This window comes from Syngnathoides biaculeatus, chromosome 7 (assembly GCF_019802595.1).
Source record: "Syngnathoides biaculeatus isolate LvHL_M chromosome 7, ASM1980259v1, whole genome shotgun sequence".
Classification (NCBI taxonomy): Eukaryota; Metazoa; Chordata; class Actinopteri; order Syngnathiformes; family Syngnathidae; genus Syngnathoides; species Syngnathoides biaculeatus.
This window is the reverse complement of record NC_084646.1, coordinates 32,358,268-32,370,956: the sequence shown is the minus strand read 5'-3', so window position 1 is coordinate 32,370,956 and position 12,689 is coordinate 32,358,268. Positions and strand designations below refer to the sequence as shown.

The 12,689-nt window shown below is 41.3% G+C and overlaps 1 protein-coding gene across 5 annotated transcripts in view; it reads right to left on the bottom strand.

Moving 5' to 3' along the window:
• The window catches only part of zc3h3 (zinc finger CCCH-type containing 3), a 118,551-nt gene that overhangs the window by 84,573 nt on the left and 21,289 nt on the right, over window positions 1–12,689 (bottom strand). For 4 of the 5 annotated variants that reach the window (XM_061825406.1, XM_061825407.1, XM_061825409.1 and 1 more), the window contains exon 4: window positions 5,725–5,897. The exons of the other annotated variant lie outside the window; for it this stretch is intronic. In XM_061825406.1, the coding sequence (XP_061681390.1) occupies window positions 5,725–5,897 (173 nt within the window). The remainder of the gene's footprint in view (window positions 1–5,724; window positions 5,898–12,689) is intronic. 5 annotated transcript variants of the gene reach the window in all.

Below are 12,689 nucleotides of genomic sequence, written 5' to 3'. Positions count from 1 at the left end.
TCGCCTTTGTTCTAAAAAATGGGAACTAGTACACTTTTCCTCCATTCTTCTGGCATCTTCTCTCCCATTAGTTTTCGATTAAATAAATTGGTCAAACACTCCACAGCCACCTCTCCAAATTGCTTCCATACCTCCACTGGTATGTCATCAGGACCAACTGTCATTCCATTTTTCACCCCTTTCAGTGCCGTTCTAACTTCCCCCTTCCTAATCATTGCCATTTCCTGGTCATTCGTGCTTGCCTCTTCTACTCTTCCTTCTCTCCCATTTTCTTCATTCATTAATTACTCAAAGTAGTCTTTCCATCTACTTAGCACACTACTGGCAGCAGTCAACATATTTCCATTGCCATCCTTAAACACCTTGACTTGCTGCACATCCTTCCCATCTCTATCCCTCTGACTAACTAACCTGTAGAGATCCTTTTCGCTTTCTTTTGTGCCCAACCTGGTGTGCATGTTGTCATATGCCTGCTGTTTAGCCTTCGCCACCTCTACATTTTCCCTACGACGAATCTCAATGTATGCCTGTCGCCTCTCCTCAGTCCTCTCAGTGTCCCACTTCTTGTTCACTCATCTCTTTCCTTGAATGACTTAGTGTATTTTGGGGTTCCACCACCAAGTTTCCTTCTCCCCTTTCCTCCCAGAAGACACCCCCAGTCCTCTCCTGCCTGCCTCTCTGAAAACCTTGGCAGTAGTATTCCAGTCTTCTGGGAGCTCTTCCTGTCCGTCTAGAGTCTGTCTCACCTCTTTCCAAAAAGCCACGCAACATTTTTCCTTTCTCAACTTCCACCACCTGATTCTCTGTTCAACCTTTGCCTTCTTAATCTTCCTACCCGCTACCAGAGTCATATTACACACCACCATCCTATGCTGTCAAGCTAGACTCTCCCCCACCATTACCTGACAGTTAGTAACCTCTTTCAAATTACATCGTCTCCACAAAATATAATCCACCTTTGTGCTTCTTCTTGTATGTCACTCTATGTTCCTGTCTCTTCTGGAAATAAGTGTTCACAACTGCCAATTCTATCCTTTTTGTGAAGTCCACCACCATCTGACCCTTAATGTTCCTTTGTTGGACACTGTACTTACCCATCACTTCTTAATCTCCCCCGTTTGCTTCGGGAACATGTCTATTGAAAACTGCACCATTCACAACACTCTCTCTGAGTGGGATGCACAGGACTACTTCGTCAAGTTCCTTCCAGAATTTATCTTTCAATTCGAGGTCACATCCAAGTTGTGGGGCATAGCCGCTAATCATATTATACACAATACCCTCCTTTCAACCTCATCACTCGATCTGATACTCTTTTCACCTCCAATACATTCTCAGCCAGATCTTCTTTAGAATAACCCCTATTAATAATAACTCAATTTCTCTTCCCATATACTCCAATGGTAAAATAATTTAAGCCCTGCTTCTAAACCTCTAGCCTTACTCCCTTTCCACTTGCTCTCTTGGAGGCACAATATATCAACCATCCTCCTAATCATCATGTCAACTAACTCCTGAGCTTTTCCTGTCATCATCCCAACATTCAAAGTCCCTACACATAGCTGTATGGTCTGTGCATTTCTATTCTTCTTCTGCTGACGAAGTCACGTTCATCCTCTTTTTTGCCTTCAACCTACATTATCTGAATTTCTACCTACACTTTGCAGAGTAACAGTGCCACGACCTATTCGTTATGGAGTTCATATGATGAACGCTCATATACAGTGAAGAAAATAAGTATTTGCACACCCTGCTATATTGCAAGTTCTCCCTCTTAGAAATCATGGAGGGGTCTGAAATTTTCATCGTAGGTGCATGTTCACTGGGAGAGAGATAATCTCAAAAGAAAAATCCAGAAATCACAGTGTATGATTTTTTTTCACGATTTATTTGTGTGATACAGCTGCAAATAAGTATATGAAAACATATCAGCTAGAATTCTGACACTAAAAGACCTATAAGTCCACCTTTAAAAGTCCACCTCCACTCCATGTATGATCCTGAATCAGATCCACCTGTGTGAGGTGTTTAGGTGCATAAAGACACCTGTTCAACCCATACAATCAGTAAGACTCAAACTTGTAACATAGCCAAGACCAAAGAGCTGTCCAAAGACAGAGACAAAATTGTACGACTCCACATGGCTGGAAAGGGCTACGGAGAAATTGGCAATCTGCTGGGTGAAAAAAGGTCCTCTCAATCAAGCAATCATTAGAAATTGGAAGAAGCTCAACACGATGCTCAATCTCAATTGGAGTGGAGCCCCATGCAAGAGATCACCTCGTGGGGTCTCAATGACCCTTAGAAAGGTGAGGAATCAGCCCAGGACTACACCACAGGACTTGGTCAATGACCTGAAAAGAGGTGGGACCACCGTTTCCAAGGTGACTGTTGGTAATACACTAAGACGTCAGGGTTTGAAATCATGCATGCCACGGAAGGTTCCCTTGCTTAAACCAGCTCATGTCAAGGCCCATCTTGAGTTTGCCAATGACCATTTGGATGATACAGAGAAGTCATGGGAGAAAATTTTGTGGTCAGATGAGACCAAAATGGAACTTTTTGGTCATAATTCCACTAACCGTGTTTGGAGGAACACTAATGATGAGTTCCATCCCAAGAACACTATCCCTACTGTGAAGCATAGGGGTGGTAGTATCATGCTTTGGAGGTGTTTTTCTGCACACGGGAGAGGACGACTGCACTGTATGAAGGAGAGGATGAACGCGGACAATTATTGTAATATTTTGGGGAACAACATCTTTTCCTCAGTCAGAGCACTGAAGATGGGAGTGGCTGGGTCTTTCGATATAACAATGACCCGAAGCACACAGCTAAGAAAACCAAGGAGTGGCTTCGTAAGAAGCATATCAATGTTGACCTCTGTAATTCCAAACAAAAGCTATTGTAACAAATATTAACGGTTTTCTCAGGTGTTCAAATACTTATTTGCAGCTGTATCACACAAATAAATCGTTAAAAAAAAAATCATAAATTGAGATTTCTGGATTTTTCTTTTTAGATTATCTCTCTCACAGTGGACATGCACCTACGATGAAAATTTCAGACCCCTCCATGATTTCCAAGTGGGAGAACTAGCAATATAGAAGGGTGTTCAAATAGTTATTTTCTTCACTGTATATGTTTTTGCACAGTTTTACAGGTCGCGTAATATTGTGTTCTTCAAAGGGCTGCAGATAGTCAAACAAGCAGTCAAATAATCAAAGTGAACACATAGGGTACACAATTCACATCTTAACTTAATCTATGTTAAAGTACAAATAGAAGCAGTCAAATAAAGTCACCACATGAGTAACAATTCACAAACTACCTCGTCTATGTTAAAGTTAAAAGGGTATGTGGATAAGAAGGTTCGAGTGTCAAAAATTAAAATTAAAAGTTTAAAAAAAATGTAAAGGATATGTCGATTTAAAGGACATTGGGATGAAAGAGATTCAAACCAATGGCTCTCCCTCCAGTAGTTGTAGATTGTTGAGCCATCCTCACGATCCTCGTTGTACAAGTCATGTTGGTTGAACAAGATTATGCTGTTAATCGCGTTCGGTGCCTCTTAAACGTTAACGGTTTGATCACAAAACACGTCGGATTGTAAGCCAACCAACAAAATCTAGTTGTTAGCAGGCGGGGCTAGGATCACAAACGAATCACGTTGTAAGCCAACCAACAGCGTCTACTTGCTAGCAAACGGGGCTAGGCTAAGGTAGGCCGCATTGCTTCAAAACGTGAACGAAATACGGCTCTAATTTGGTTACTTAGATTTCACAGAATGATTCTTACTCCACTAAAGTCGTCACCAGGAGCGTCCGACGTCGAGTGTTCACAATATTCACTCCAAATTCAACAGGATTTATTTATTGTAGCGATCGAGTTTGCCAGAGCCTACTCGTATTCGCTCCCACCAGGACGGAGGACCGGAAGCCTTTTTATTAATTTGAAAATAATTGCAGAAAATCTGTATAACTCATTAACCTAAAAGTCCATACAGTGCAGACAAAAAAGTTAAAGGTCTGCAGTTCAGTGTAAAATGATTTCAAAGACACTGGAAAAACCTAAAGAGAGGAGCCATAAACAATAAAGACTCTGCATCTCGAACTATTGTCAAGAGTGAAAGGTACCAGAATGCAATATTTAATGGTGCCCAAAATCTGTCACAAGGGTTTCATGATGTTTAGCTCAGCAGTTCTTGTGCATTGCTTTCATAGATAATCTATGTTTGATGGCTATACGCAGCCTATTTAAGAGCATATGCACACCTTGACTTATCACAACTTAACTGCTGACTTGAGTATATATCCTGTACAGTTGATGTATAGTTATTTGCTTAAATTAAAAAGCTAAGCATCTCAGGAAACAGTCCCAAAGACGTATTGAAGAAAAGCCAAAGGCAGTCATCCAGGACAAAGGATAAAGACACTGTTTATGTGCGACTGTGCATTATGCTTGTGTGAGTGGTCATAAGGATGTTTTTTTGTTTTTAATGGGCTCATCTATGTGGAGTCTGTTTCCCATCATTAGTAATTCAATTTGCTTTTTATTAGCTGCTCTTATCAAAGACACAGACAGCAACAACCAGAATTCCTCATTCTATCTTCGTCTTCACTCACCCCAGCACCACCTTTTTATATGTCTTGAATTCTGAATTCCCCATCTTTAATTAGAAACGCATGTGTTCCCTCTTCAGGCTAATTAGGTGTCACACGACAAAAAAGTAGCAACAATCAATGAAGATAGAGTGGGTTAGGAGAAGAGTGAAAGAGGGTTCCAGGATGGATAAAGTTGGATTAAAGAATCAGAAACCACACTGATAAGACACAAGAGCCATTGGGACAAATAAAACTTAATGTTAATAGTGATGGCTTTTTTTAATGTCTCCTAACTCCACTGACTATGGAAGATTATGCCAATATGGGCAGGAGACGTGTAGGGCACACAATGATTGACCGGAGGGTTAGAGGGGCAACGGGATGGGGTTGAGGACTGTAAAAACAATGATTGCTTTCAATTAGGTTAAGTCTATATTCTCCAGTTTGTTAATACAATCCAATTTCCAAAATGATAATTATGCATTAGCTCCTTTTTATCAACTGCAAGGAGAGCAGTGCCAAGCCATGATAGCAGTGGCACTGACTGCCTTCGCCTTTAAATTATCTGCTATCTGCACTTGTTCACCCTCAAGGCTGAAGACCCCAAACAATTAACCTTCTTCCCTTTAGTCCTGTTAACCTCTCCAGAGACTCCGAGCAACATAACGCAAGATCTGCTGCCCTCAACTGGAGAAAGAAAAAAGCTTCTGGCCATACCATACAGCTGACACTTTACAATTGTTTTTGCTGAAGTGGTGTGTACATATAAGTCAGAATCTGCTGAGCCCATTTCCTATTTATATACATCACTTATTGATGTAAATAAATATTAAATGCATCAAAACCACCTACTTTGAGGCAAAAGTGCACATTTCTCGCCACGCATGGCTCTGTCTTAAATTTGCTGTACAGTGTAGATCAGGGGTCATGAACGCGTGCTGCCTGTGGGCGCATGTTTACTCGGCGGGAACACTTAAGGCGCCCACGAGGCATGTTCTAAAAATAGCACAAGTCACAAAATGTTGAAATCTCAGTGGACAAAATGATTATGGCATATCCATAGTATTTGTCCAAAGAAAAATATGTGGTATGGGGACACATGACTGGGTGTATTACTTACTTGTTCTCGATGAAGTAGGAGAAAGTCGTCTCAATTTGTGTCTCCCAAAAGCAACAAGCTCCCTGGTATGAGTCCTTTGAGCTCCTATCGGAGTCCTCATCTGGCTGTGTATGGGGCTCCTTGTGGAGTGTTTTGCAGCTGGTGATAGGCCTCCCTTCATTGATCTGCTTCCGCTTGGACGAAAATAAGACGAAATTAGAATCACAGTGAAATTACTGGTGGACAAAATGCAGATTGTTTTTAAATGATGGTCATGAAATTATCATGAGAACATTTGTTGAATTACACCATCTAACTTGAGACTGTAGAGAATATTTATGGATAGTAAAACAAAAGGTATGTTTGCAATAATTCTGCTGTAAAAGACTACCTGTGGAACTTGAGTGCTTATGAATTGTAAGAATAATTGCAAATACAGTTATCATACATTTGCTGTGCTATAAATGGGTGACACAACTTATTAATAATTGGCTGTTGCTAATGGAAGCTGCTGCCAAAGCAGCAAACTATAGCTGTGTTTTGTGTATGGGGCCAAGGCCCTGTTAAGAGTAACTCCAGCCCAAATTCCATTAAATTGCCTTCTGGAAGTAATGACTAAAGTGACTCCAAACAAACATTGTTCATTATGAAATACCGTGCATCCTGTCACTAAAGCTATCAAAGAAAAAAACATTTTTTTCTACAAACACTGCAATGGCAAATTTCACTTGTGTTCAATTTACACGTACTGTTAACAGAGTAGGAACACTCAACTCAACATGGAGCAAGAGAATTGTGCGCCAAACAGAGCTACTACTGCCACATTGTGACGTGTTGTGGTGGTGCAGTGGTAACAAGTTCTATGGCTCTTTGAAAGGCACTTCAGGTGTTTGTGCACTTGTGTCGCTAGTGTTGCCTGTGTTTATCTTCCCATCAACAGCAAGGGATATTAGATTGGCACCTTACGCAATCAACCACCCCTCCCTCCTCTCCAGAAGAAGGCGAGCTTCCTGGAAAGACGTGAACCAACATACATTGACATGCGTGACAGATGCCTAAGAGCAAACAGGATTTCAACGGTCAACATCCTGAATATGTTTGTGTAAACGATGTATATGTTTTTATTTGAAATGAACATACACCACAGAACTAAAATCTGAGAATTTTTACTGAACTGTATTACTTACATTGTGTATAAATATGTTTCTCTCATAACATTTGCCCTGAATGCTTATTTGGTCTTTCAATATGAGCATCTTGAGACCACCTGAGGTTGAAATACATGTCTGTATCCTATCTGCTGTCAGAAAGATATCTGTGTTCCTTCCTCATGAACAGGCACGTCATCAGTCTGGCAATTTTTGGAATGTACATGGAGCATGGAGATTAAGCATCTGATGGTTCAATGTCAACCCCTCGTGTAGAAGATGCTTTCTGCAACATCTGCAATTGATGTAGAAAAGAAATGTTCAGTTAATAAAATAAAAAATATACAGATAAAACAGGTTTATTTCGATCAATTTCATGGTGCACAAATTATTTTTGATGACGTGAAAACGGATCTCCTAGAGAGCACAAATTCAGTTCAATCAGCCCTTGCTTCATACTTTGGATGAGGTTTTAAAGTAGCATATGTCAATAAAAACTCCATATGACAATGTGATAAAGGAAAGAGTTTAATTCACTGATCTAATTCAAAGTAGGTGGCACAGTGGAGCAGCTGGAAAGTGTTGGCCTCAGTTTTGAGGTCACGGGTTCAATCCCGGACCCGCCTGTGTGGAGTTTGCATGTTCTCGCTGTGCCTGCGTGGCTTTTCTCCGGGCACTCCGGTTTCCTCCCACATCCTAAAAACATGCAACATTAATTGGACACCCTAAATTGCCCCTAGGTATGATTGTGAGTGCAGCTATTTGTCTCAATGTTCCCTGCAATTGGTTGGCAACCAGTTCAGGGTGTACCCCGCCTCCTGCCAATTGACAGGTAGGATAGGCTCCAGCACTCCCTGCGACTCTTGTGAGGATAAGCGGCTAAAAAAATGGATGGATGGATAATTCATAGTATTACGAATGCTATTTTCTCCCACATCAATCCACACGATGCCAGTAACTGTCGCAGTTTTTGCTTACTTGACAGCTAAGTTTCCCAAGGAAGTATACAATCAAATTTGCGATTTAGAGAATTTACATTGTTTAGCTTTTTGAAAAATTTCTGGGAGTGACTAGTATGTAATACTTAAAGGGAAATTCTGGTGGTTTGGAATAACAATGTATCGAATAGGTCATGCAATATGTACTCCGTCTTGATAATGTGATGTTCAATCTCTCAATTGATAGTGTTTTGAGAAGATTTTTATCAACAATTTCAACAATATCAACAAACCTACTTGCACAGATGTGACATGTTATGTGCCATTTCAAACGCTCAATTACATGGGACACCATTATGCCCAGCGCTGATTTCTCGGATTCATCCTCCTCTGATGAAGTAATAGCTGTGTCATTTGATCGGGAAGATGGAGGAATACTTCTATAAAGATCTGGCTGTAAATAATGTTGAATATTCGGATGGTTATTCTGGCGCAATGACAAAGAGTCTGACGAGCTCGCTCCGCCGCGCATTAGAATTGTGAGCTGAGCTCTGCCGACCAGCGGAGCCGTAAGCTCGCTCCACACCAAACTTGCTCACCGCCAAGCCCCGGAGCGAGCTCAGACTCCGCAACATTCCGCCCGAAGAACCATCAACAACAAACACTGTTGGGGAGAAGCTTAAAGGCGGATTTGGATACAAAAAGATTTCCCAAGCTTTAAACATCTCAAGGAGCACTGTGCAAGCAATCATATCTAAATGGACGGAGTATCAGACTACTGCAAATCCACCAAGACCTGGCCGTCACTCTAAACTTTCACCTCTAATACGGAGAAGACTGATCAGAGATTGTAGCAAAAGGTTGCACTCTAAAATATTAATACAAGGGGACCAAATAATCTGGCACGCCCCACTTTTTAAGTTTTTGTTAAGAAAGTTTAAAATACCCAATAAATTTCATTCCACTTCACGATTGTGTCCCACTTGTTGTTGATTCTTGACAAAAAAAAATTTTAATCTTTATGTTTGAAACCTAAAATGTGGCGAAGGGTTGAAAGTTTAAGGGGGCCGAATACTTACAAGACACTGTACCTCTGCAACGTCTTTTAACAAAAGGTCTTCTCAGTTTAGAAAAATTTACCCTCTTCATTTACAGGAACCTGACCCACTGTCTTCTGAGGCTTGGATCCTTGGGAAACTATAAACTGTGACCAGAATAATTCCAATTACTACAAAACTGAACCACACATTTTGTCACCATTGTTACAGACTGACCTCAGCTTAAAATCACTGAGGAATTCAAGAAATGGTGCAAGCGATTATCCAAGTCCACGAACATAAGTCGCCGAGGTGTGACGTCAGAGGAAAAAACCCCGGAAGGAGGCATTCTGCCATGTCCAGCAAAATCGATCAAAGTTTGGTTATTTTTATTCATAAATACTAATATATTTCGGTGAAAAGATCAAACAACATGTATTTTATGGTAGAGTTCTTTTCCTTGCGGCTTGTCCCGTTAGGGGTCGCCACAGCGTGTCATCTTTCACCATCTAAGCCTATCTCCTGCGTCTTCCTCTCTAACACCAACTGCCCCATATCTTCCCTCACAACTTCCATCAACCTTCTCTTTGGTCTTCCTCTCGCTCTTTTCCCTGGCAGCTCCATCCTCAGCCCCCTTCTACCAATATACTCACTCTCTCACCTCTGGACATGTCCAAACAATCGAAGTCTGCTTTCTTGAACCTTGTCTCGAAAACATCCAACTTTGGCTGTCCCTCTAATGAGCTCATATCTAATCCAATCCAACGTGCTCACTCCTAGAGAGAACCTCAACATCTTCATTTATGCCACCTCCAGCTCTGCTTTCTCTTCAGTGCTGCCGTCTCTAATCTGAACATCATGGCCGACTGTTTTACAAACTTTGCCTTTCACCACTTCCTTACCACACTCACCATTGCTCTGGATTGTTGACCTCAGGTATTTGAAGTAATCCACCCTCACTATCTATTCTCCCTGGAGCCTCACCTGAATCCCCTTCACCCCCTCTTGTTCATGCAAATATGTACTTTTACTTGGGCTAATCTTCATTCCTCTCCTTTCCAGTACCTGCCTCCATCTTTCTAATTGTTCCTTCACCAGCTCCCAGCTTTCACTGCAGATCACATGATCATTTGCAAACATCATGGTCCAAGGGGATTCCAGTCTAACCTCATCTGTCAGCCTATCCAATACCACAGCAAACAGGAAGCGGCTCAGAGCTGATCCCTGATGCAGTCCCACCTCCACCTTAAACACTTCTGTCACACCTACGGGACACCTCACCACTGTCCTGTACTATTCTGACATATTTTTCTGCCACACCAGAATTACGCATGCAGTACCACAGTTCATCTATTGGCATTCAATTCATTCATCAACTTCGCAAAGTATTCTTTCCATCTATTTAGCATATACTAGCACCAATCAACACATTTCCATCTCTATCCTTAATCACAGTTACCTGCTTCACATCCTTCCTATCTCTATCCCTCTGTCTGGCCAACCTGTAGAGATCCTTCTCTCCTTCTTGTGTGTCCAACCTGGTGTACATGTCGTCACATGCCTCTTGTTTAGCCTTCACCACCTTTACCTTTTCCCTATGTCGCAAAACAAAACAGCTAAGGAAGTGGCTAACAAACCCTTTTTAGGAACAGCTGAGTGTATCACAAGATAATATTTTACAAAATGACATTCTACTTGATATACAACAAAGTCCAATTCAGGAACAAAAAATGTGGCAAAACAAAGGCACAATATTGCGAAAAGGAATGTCAGCACAGATAACAAGCCTATTCTACCAAAAAATCTTTTTAAGTGGGCTGCAATATTGAGCGATGGGAAGTCTAATGTCTCAACAGGGGGGGGGTGGCATCTTTGGTACAAGGACACTATACCGCTGATGGCTTTAAGTTATATTCAAGGAATTTCTGTAGAGCTTGTTGAATTTGCACTCGACATAATTCACAGGGCAATTCGCGCCCAAAATGAGGTCAGTTTTCTCAACCAACATATCCATTCCAGAGAACACACATATTTCATAGAACTGAAAAAAAGTCAAGGGAAACAATATTGTTTAGTTATTATTCACGCTTTTTCAAAATGGGTGGAGATATTTCCAACCAAACAACCTGATGCGCTAACAAGACATTTTACCAAGACAATGGCATTCCTGAAACCATATATAGCGACAATGGCACACATTTTGTAAATAGAATTCTTGATAATGTAAGCCACAAATAGCATGAAACACCATTGTTCCTTCATCCACCAAGTACAGGGCTAGTGGAGCGAATGAATGGAACGATAAAAAAAAAAATGTCAAAGAATTGTATGAAAGAAACACAGACCATGGACACAATGTGTAGATCTGGTGAAAATATACATCAACATTATAAGCACAACATCTCCCTCTTTCCATTTAAAACACTGTTTGGGAGGCCATACAAATTCCCGATATTTTCTACACAATAGGAATTAAGATAATGAGGCTAATTTAGTTGATTACATGTGGAACACTCTCGAAAAAAATTAATGAACCAAAATTACCAGAGGAAAATTGTGCATCTTCTCAACAGGATGAATGGGTTGTCCTGGGAGACTGGGTTCTGATCCGAATCATTAAAAGCAAGCACTGGCATTCTCTGAAGTAGGAAGGTCCCTATCAAGTGTTGCCGACTACACCAACAACCGTAAAAATTGCAGAAAGAAAAACGTGGATACACATCTGTAGGAATAATTTTGAATATAATTATCATACACTTGCGTCCAATAAAGAAATGCTTAGCTCTCCTCTAGATAACGTGGCAGGCGCCTAGCAGGAGCTAGCACAAGAACAAAAACATCTAACAATCAGAACTGTTTGAACCGGGAGCACATGTTGCCTCTTAAAGAAATGATGAGGACTCATGTACTCAGCAATCTTTCACACACATTAACACACGCACAAACAAACAAGTACACATTGATTCCAACTATGTTTTGCTCGCCTGTCTCCCTTTTATGACATCCATGTAAATAAGGGGAGTTTTGAAACTAAATAAATAGAAGTGCTAAAGAGAGGATAATCAGAGAGTGCAGTGGTAAATTGTACAAGACAGTTTCTCTCATCTCTCCTCACGAGACTTGAAATGGTGTCTTTGCTTCCTTTTTGTCCAGTTTAATGAAGGTCTAATTGGTAAACCTGACATTTACTTGCTCCTTCGATCAGGATCTCAGGATACCTGAGCTTTCCAGGGGCTGAGTCGCCGTCCAGATAAAAGACCGTGGCCACGGCACTTGAGACCCTTTCCGGGACTGAGGAATAAGTGAATGCGCGTCTGGGTGACAGTGGCAGAACCAAACCTCGCGAATACTAGTCCCTGTCGAGTTGCCAAATTAGTCTATAAAACTGAGAAAAGGGGCAACGTGTGTCCTGTTCGTACTTGAGCTCCGTGAAACGTGTGCATGTGTCAAAGTGTGAGTGGAGGTTCGCTACCTCACCTGAAGAGGAAATTGGGTGACAAATGTTTGAGGATGCAGAGGTAAGAATTCTCCGCCACTTGTGGTAGAAGCTTGAGAATTACCTCAAACAGAAAGTAATTGTCACCCTGTTAAGGGGGAAGTCAGTATAGTTACCCTAGGTGAACCACTGCCTCCAACAACATCATACATTACAAAAGAGTCATCTCAGTCGAGATACCCGCAAGGCCAGATGACTCAGTCTGACATACGGAGGGTGCAGATTTATATTATCTGAAAACACCTGACACCAGTGAAGGTTTAAAAACACCTGACCTATTTAGGGGTTCTCGGCAGACATGACCATTCCAATTTGGATAAGGAACAGTCGGATGTTATGTGGCCATTCTTTTGATGAAGATTGTTTA